Below are 8552 nucleotides of genomic sequence, written 5' to 3' on the forward strand. Positions count from 1 at the left end.
CACATGAGCGAGCTTGGAGCTGTGGCAACTTTACAACACACTCAAGGACCATGGAGAAGAAAAGTAGCCACCCTCCAGAAGGACTGGGTCAGCACCAATTCAGGAGAGGATTTGAGGATCTACAGTCGAATGATACACAAATAAAAAAAGGTATAAGTTAAAAAGGTACTGGAATGCATTTAAGATTTAACTACAGAGTTTAGTGTCACTAAAAAATTGCATCAAAACTACTGAGCTAAATCACTGCCTCCTCCACATGGCCAGCCTTGCAACAGGAAGCAGCCACGTTGTGGGTTACACCAATATTTACAACAATAAAAAAAAAAAAAAAATTACATGAAAATATGGGGTAGCCAAGGTCTTGGCTTCCTTTAAGAAGGGCCTGTTAAAAGAATTTAATCACAGCCGTGAACAGATAAAAAAAAATATATTACACTGAAAAAACTACAAATAAGTCACAATGCTGTATACTAAAGCATGATTTTGCAGCACTGCAGTAAAGCAAGTACTGTGGATTAAAGTTAAACAGATTATCATCAGCATTTATATTTTGGATTATAACTGTACAATGACTTATAGTATATGCTAAATTATATATAAAAAAATATATAATTATACAAGTTGAAGGAAACAGACACACACACAGACACAGTGGAGGTTACCTAATAAGACAGTGCAAAAACCCATGGGAATGTGCATCATGTAGTAATCCATAACCAGACAGATTTCCCTTTGTCGTAGTTAAACCAATTAAAAGATCATTTCTTGTTGTCTGCTATGGGCTTAATGCATGTTGTCCATTACCATTGCTTTTTTTTGTATTACATCTCAAAACGTAAAGTAGGATTATGATAAGGAAATTGTAAATCAAACTTACTCATGCATATATAGCCCTTCATGAAGCAATAACATTTGCAAGAAATAAAAGATCCATTGATGAAAAAGGTAAAAAAAAAAAGAAGAAGGTTGAGGAATAATATGTATGATAAAAAACAAAAAAGCCTATACTAGAAGGGGTTGGGATATAACAAATAAGAGTAAGATGGCAAATTATCCTAACATTTGACTAACATTCAGAAAACCTACCAGTAAACCTTGTTTTATAGAAAAGGATGAATATAAAATGAAAAAGTACTCTTATGTAGGGAAAAAAATTATAATTTAAGCTCTTTATTTCTAGTACATTCCTTTTGGGTTTATTGTCCCTTTTGTTGTACGACTAACAAGGTACCAATCTGCATTTAGGAATCAGTCACTGATCACTGCTCACATACCAGAGTGGTTCATTATTTCTTAGAACATTGTACCAGCATCATAATCACATATTTAGCAGAATATGTGAATCTGGATCACCACTGGCTGTTACCAGTAGACATTTCAGGGTCTTTGAGACAAAGTCTTTTAACTGTCAAGATGATGGTTGCTAGAAGAACGGTCACTTGTCACATCTAAGAAAATTCTTCAGTCCCATCTGATGAGGATAGGATCAAACTTCCAGAGGTCAGGGTGACCCATATGCATAAGGTTACTGAAGGGAGAAGTGCTCCACTGGAAAGGAGGCACCTGGTCCCAGGTGGGACCATTAACTGCAAGCATCATATGCTTCTTCGCCAACTCATAACTAGTCACCTGTGAAAAGAGCGGAGGATATTTCCCCATATAAGATTCATTGCATTTAACAAGTTCTCATAACATTATGAACACATTTGTGGGCCTTTACCAACCTTCATATCAGTGCCACCATGCTGTCGCTGGCTCATAGCTCCAAAAGGGTAAGTGCCATTGGCTGGATTGAGATCAGAGCGAGCGGAGATTGCGTTCTCCCCATTTGGCTTTGGTTCACAACTTGAGCAGACTGACAGAGGATCATAAAGGTAGTTATTGTATCTGAAATATAGAAATAGCCAATCTCAATATGTTCTCCAGAGACCTACAGTGCAGAAAACGGTATTTTTACTTTGGAAATAGAATGCATATTTCAATAGAGGTTTAAGCCATATGCATATTTCAATAGAGGTTTATGCCATATAGAAATTTTCAAAAGTAAAATCTAAAATGCCCAAGAGGAAAAATAGGATTTTGGTACTCACCGTAAAATCCTTTTCTCTCCGTTCATTGAAGGACACAGGGAACAGATCGGAGATCCTGTACTGTAGGGTAATATCGCCACCTGCAGGAGAAGGACGCTAGGCACAAAACTAAAGACCAATTACAGCCTAGGGGCGGCCCCTGCCGGTGGCCAAACCCCCCACCTACTGAGAAGTCTCCAGTTTAGTAACAAGCAGTAAAGGAGTACACACCCACATAGAGGGGTGGGCCCTGTGTCCTTCAATGAACGGAGAGAAAAGGATTTTACGGTGAGTACCAAAATCCTATTTTCTCTCCCGTTCATTGAAGGACACAGGGAACAGATCGGAGATCATGTACTGTAGGGACGTCACAGAGCAGTACCAAAAAAGAGGGGTGGGCCAACAGAAACAACAAACCCAACTTAAACAAAAAAATTCCCTCAAACGGCGGCCTGCAACACTTTGCGCCCCAAACCAGCATCCGCAGATGCCAAAACATCCACCTTATAAAACTTGGCAAAGGTGTGAACAGAAGACCAAGTCGCAGCCTTACAGACCTGAGAAACGGAGGCACCATGACGAAAAGCCCAAGATGCCCCAACAGCCCTTGTAGAATGGGCCGTAACAGAAAAAGAAGGCTCATGCCCCTTAATAGCATACGCCTGAGAGACCGTGTTGCAAATCCATCGAGAGATGGTGGCCGACGAGGCAGCCCGGCCCTTCCGACTTGCCCAACACCACGGACGGAGACCGAAGCCACCAGACCAGGGAGGCCCTCGCCTCCAGAGGCAACTGAACCGTCCGGTCCAGCAACAAGGGGGACTTGTCCCACAGCGACAAGATGGACCTCTGCAGAACCCAAGTGTGATGCTGAGCGTAAGGGACCGCTTCGAAGGAAGCCACCATGAGGCCCAGGACCAGCATGCAAGACCGGATCGTTGACCATCGACGTGTCCGCAGTAGCGTCGCATGAGAGCGAAGCTTCTCGGGGGGGTAGAAAAACCCGTGCCGAGGTGGAGTCTAGAATCAGCCCCAGATACTCCAACCGAGTGGTCGGTACCAGGCAAGACTTCTGGAAGTTCAGGAGCCAGCCGAACTCCCCCAATGACCGAACGGCGATCGCCAGATCCGCCACCAGAGAGGAATGCGACTCCGCCTTTAGCAGGAGGTCGTCCAGGTACCCCACCACCGAGATCCCCCGACAACGCAACAGGGCCAAGATGGGGGCCAGCACCTTGGTGAACACCTGGTAATGGTCGTCCCCCACCGCAAAGCGAAGGTAGCGTTGGTGGGAGGTACAAACAGGAATGTGAAGGTAGGCATCTTTGAAGACACGCCACCACAGAGCGGATCGATTCCATCCATTCCACCACCCCTTGGGACAAAAGACCCGCCACCGCGCCATGAAGGTCCGCCAAGCGCTGTGGGGGAAGACGGGTGTTGGAAGGAAAAAACCTGTCCTCGGGACGTGACAGAAACTCTATTTTGTAGCCCGAGGACACCAATTAATAGCGCCGGTGGACCCCCCACCCAAAGACCCCACAGGCACCAAGGGAGACTGGGAAAGGGGCACAGAAGTACAGGCCGCGCAAAGGGGGGGACGTGGGAGATGTCCCTGAAGAGAGGCCGCAGCCCTCACAGGGCACTGCGGACAGACCGTCCCCACAGTCCATGTCCCCGGTAATATAGCTGCTAAACTAGGGCCACAAGCAAGGCAAGGGAGTCCCCAGCAGGCACCGCCCCCCACCGCTTTTGTCCCCAGCAATCGACCCCCCGCAGGCAGACGACCCTCCTACAGTAGCTGACTCTCCGTGTCCCAGTGCGTCCTCACCCGACCGCGTCCCGGCGTGAAAGACCGAGCCGGCCGGGTGACGCGCTATTACGGGGACCGGGAAATGGCGCACCGGAAGTGACGTCACGAAGAGGGCGCACGCGCCCACAACAAAGTATTTCAAACTAGGACTTCCTTACCTCATGAGCCTGATCATAGATGGAAGATCCTCCACAAGAGTGTGATTCCTCCTGAATAACTGAGCCCTGGGAGTTTTGGAATAACTGAACCAGTCTCCAAATTTCTTCACAAGATCAGGCTGGCCACTTGCATTAAATATATCACTGAAGTACCTGTGGAAATGATTGCAGGGCATTATGATACTACAAATCCCTTTCCACTAAGCATATTCTTCAGAAAACGCCACTTTTGCACAGAAAAACACAACCCTCCCTAGATCAACAATATACACCGAGTGGCTAGATTATTATGACCACCCCATCAGTACTTCGTTGGGCCGCCTCGTGACTCCACGAGATGTTGAAAGGTGATGCGAGGAATCCGACACTGCACTGTTGCCCTTCTGTTGTCTTGTACCAGTCTTGCCACTCTCCGTTCTGCCCTAACATTGACTAGTCGCTGATGGCCACAATTCGCATGTTGAGACCCAGATTTTCGGCTGACAGTCCAGTCTTTAAACACTTTAACAGCAGCTGCTCTTGAACATTTAACGAATTCTGCTGTTTTGCTGATACTCGCTCCATGGCACAAGCGCCAACAATCATCCCACGTTCAAAGGCTGTTAAATCGCGTTGTTTACCCGTATCTTCAGAAACAAATCACTTCTACTGTCGTGGTAAACAACCTGCTTCCCTATTTATAATGGTCTGGCCCTCTAGCAACTTCAGCGCCAAATTATAGCTAATTTGCCTACAAACGTCAGGTGGTCATAATAATCTGGCCACTCAGTGTACACTGGAAGGATTTTAGCAAAAAGTCAATTTCAATAATTTCTTCCTTACCAAATGTTAAAAGGGAAGAGTCTACCTGCTATAAATCACATGATCAGTCCTATCATTGTATTAACTGAAAAACTGCTGGGGAAAGCACCATAAACCAATATTAATCAATCACAGCGAAAAATTATATTGTGGGAGGCATTCTGCGCATACAGTTAGTTGCCACAATTGCAAGGTACATGGCATGGTGCTGAAATGTGGCTTCCACATATATTTGTTAATGTATGCAACTAAACCCTCTGTTTTTAACACGAGTAGTTGACACAGATTTAGGTTTTCATTTTTTTGGCTAACTAGCTTGAAAGTTTACTGTTTTGTATATTGCCTTATATTAGCACAGTTTTGTATATTGCCTTGCCCCTTTCCCTGTTTGCTAGCTTCAAACAGATGAGTTTGTCATCTTTGCGTGCTTGGTGCAGACACACACTGGAAATCTTCTGCTGCCTAAAGTGCACATAAAACTGGCATTGTCTTTTAACTTAAAATGATGCAAGTATACCAGTGTGTACTTACGGAACATTGTAACTCGGCCAGTATGAGGTCTGGTACAAGAGATCTGATTTATCAGCCCAAGTGATCAATCCTCTGAAAAAAAAAACAATACAACATTAGACAAAACAATTTTCCTTGCATATAGAAGAAAAGGGTTATAGAAAGTATGAGGAGGAAACGACAATACGAACACATACAAATGTTTGCAGAAAACTGGTAAAATAGCTCTAGACTGGTCTATAGACTCTGCCTTGTCATTATTGTTTCTCCCTGCCTGTTTTCTGTGCAGCTTAGTGTACAATCCTGACTCACGTGTGGGGGCATTGCATCATCCCAGGCCAGCAAATCAAGATGGCCAAAGACAACGAAGACCAGTAGACTATAAAAGTGCTGGCGGTGAGGGGGACTGCAGCTGTTCCTTCACTGGAGATGGCCATTTACAAGTTAAGCGTGACAATGTGCAAATATGCAGAGCATAAGTGCACATTATGGCAAAAGCTCCTTTTGTAAGAAGTTTATTTTGTTTTAATGGATCCAACAAACAAGAGCGATATCTATATATCTGGTGTGGCATGATTTAAATCGACATGCAGAGTTGGTGACCACTGTGGATAATTATCTTACCAAAGGAATTACATGTAAAGATAAGACTGGGCCACAGGTTATGAATGACAGAAATGGATGGGTTATGGAAAACCAGTCACATGGGGGGAGTATTGGCAAATGGTATCGATGAGTCAAAGTATCGTTACTCGGTCTTGAAAAAATGGTATTGGTGCACCAGGACACCATGAAGATCCCTCCTCCCAGCAGCTGCCCCTGCAATAATTTTATATGCCAGGTGACTTCATCACAGGGAGCAATAAAAGCAGTTTCTCACTACAGGAACAAGGTAAAAAATAAAACAAAAAACTGGGACACTATCCAGAGAGGGAAAGGTTGGTGAAAGTATTTGACTTAGGCAAATTTACCTAGTAGCATGTTAGAAATGTACAAAGTGTTGCCATAATAAAATCCATTTTTCATAGCGCCAGTTCCGGGTCCAGTGATCAAAGGGGAAAATCGGCAGCTGGGAGTGTGCGGATCTCCCTCCGATCAAACAGGACAGACCTGCTGTGCTGGTCCCGTGGATGAGGAAGAGGGGGGGGAGCACACTCCGCAGCACCGTACAAGCTGTATAGCTGCTGGATCATACAGTAGAAACGGTCGCACGCCTTCCATACACTTTGCGTTTTCCCGCGATTCTCGTACAGTGTATGGGCACCTTTAGAGATATCACATTTTATAGATGAAGCAAGGATGCAATCTGACTATTAGGAATAGGAAACAATAGAACCTGAACTTACGGGAGCTGCTCTAGGATGGTTAGGAGTCCACTAGGAACCTGTGTTTCACCTGGACTGAACTTTTTGTAATCCACCACCATCCACTGGTTGTTGTAGCTAAGAGGAAATCATATAGGACAAAGATTTATAGAAAGTTATTAAAAACATAAATTGCAACAAAATTCAACAAGATCTAAAGCTCACTTCTTCATCATCTGTAAATTACTCAAACGACATTACAAGATATAGGATACATTTTTCCAACTGGAATGCATAGGACAGTCATGCGCAGTAACTCATGACAACCACAATTTCAGCAATTTCATATAATCAGATTAAAGTGGCAAAACTTTTTTAAGATTGGGACAGAATGTGAAAGGGTTGGCACAACTGTCCGTTTTTTTATTGCTGTAGGAGGAGACTACCCCATTACACGATCAGTTGTGATGACCATTGCCTCCTTTAGAGAAAAGGAATGGAAAGCCAACAAGTTTATGTCATCACAGAAACAGGAAGCAATGGAAAATATTCCAATATTACAGTGAGGAAACTTGTTCTAATGACAGAAGTATAAAGGGACATATCCCCCGTGCACTGGAGAAAGCTCTTCTTCCTTCCTGCTGTGTCACTGGGGCAGGAATAATAAAAATAAAAACCTATAATGACAACAGCCGTTACACAGTTCACTCGGGTGCACCCCTGGTACGCTTACACAGGGTTCATCTCACTGATGCAAGTTTTGAGCAGGTGAAAGCCTTTGGAGTGCTGATCTGCTGTGACACTACTTAGTATCCATTTAAATCCCACAAACTCCGCATTGAATACAGGCAAACTACAAGAATTCAAAATGTCACATAAGTAACATTACTGAATTGGCCTCGGGGAATCAAGTGATTGTTTTACTACATTGTTGGCAGGTTCCCTTTATTGTACTTGTCTACTTACGTTCCGCTATTAAACTTGCTGAAAAGATCAGCCCACTCCTGCCCTCCTGTTGCCAGCCTGTTTGCTACAATATTTCGCATCCACTCCAGAACAGAATTTGTAGGCGTGATATACTTCCACAGATCTGGATTACTGTTGCCAATGGTCGTCTCCAAGCTAACCTGTGAAAAGAAGGAGCACAATTTTAAAAATCTGGAAGAAAAATGGTCATCCATCCTAAAATATTACAGTTCTTCCTCTTCCAGCACGTTAAAAAACAGAGCCTAGGGCCCATTCACACCATACTGCTAAGCTAAATGCACGGTATGCTACCGTGTGGAACTGCGCACTAGGTGCACAGTGAGAATTCACCTCCTGGTGGCCGTGCATTGTGGTGAAAAAAAAAGTAGTGTATGCACTACTTTTTTGCACTACACAGTATTGCAGTACCAAGCATTGCACTACAACGTACGGAAAGAGATGATTTGGGGGTGCCATTCAAAAAGATGGCAACGCAACACACCAAGTGCACAGTCCAGCACACTAGCTGCACTGCAAGAGACTGTGCATTTAGTGCATCACTATGGTATGAATGGGCCCTAAAGGGCTTGCTCACACCATGTCCGTTTAGCTATGTTTTTCTGCACAGCACCACACATTTATTGTGTGAACACAGCACATGGAAAACAATTGTTTCTCTCCAAAGTAGAGAAAATTAATTTCTATGGAGAGCCCATCCATGTCTGGGATGCAGAACAGCCTAAGAAAAAGGAAGTCTCAAGTCTCATAACAATAATATGGGCCTCCAAAGCTGACCTAATGACCTGAACATGCAAGTCCCTGTCTTAAGATCTATTAGTTTTCCTGTATTTCTTGATAAGGAGGCCTGATTTAACTTGCTGCATTAAAAAAAAAAAAAAAAAAAAAAAAAAAAAAAAAAAAAAAAATTTTC

At 43.8% G+C, this 8552-nt stretch overlaps 1 protein-coding gene across 1 annotated transcript in view; it reads right to left on the reverse strand.

Annotated features, from left to right (window-relative positions):
* Window positions 1-1421: 1421 nt before the first annotated feature.
* PLBD2 (phospholipase B domain containing 2) overlaps window positions 1422-8552 on the reverse strand; it is a 19420-nt gene continuing 12289 nt past the window's right edge. The window contains exons 7-12 of the mRNA XM_018560567.1: window positions 7622-7782; window positions 6698-6793; window positions 5373-5444; window positions 4041-4193; window positions 1725-1887; window positions 1422-1629 (exon numbers count right to left, since the gene is read on the reverse strand). Coding sequence (XP_018416069.1) covers window positions 1462-1629; window positions 1725-1887; window positions 4041-4193; window positions 5373-5444; window positions 6698-6793; window positions 7622-7782 — 813 coding nt within the window. The 3' untranslated portion in view covers window positions 1422-1461. The remainder of the gene's footprint in view (window positions 1630-1724; window positions 1888-4040; window positions 4194-5372; window positions 5445-6697; window positions 6794-7621; window positions 7783-8552) is intronic.

This window comes from Nanorana parkeri, unplaced genomic scaffold (genome assembly GCF_000935625.1).
Source record: "Nanorana parkeri isolate BGI_ZX_2015 unplaced genomic scaffold, ASM93562v1 scaffold18, whole genome shotgun sequence".
NCBI lineage: Eukaryota > Metazoa > Chordata > Amphibia > Anura > Dicroglossidae > Nanorana > Nanorana parkeri.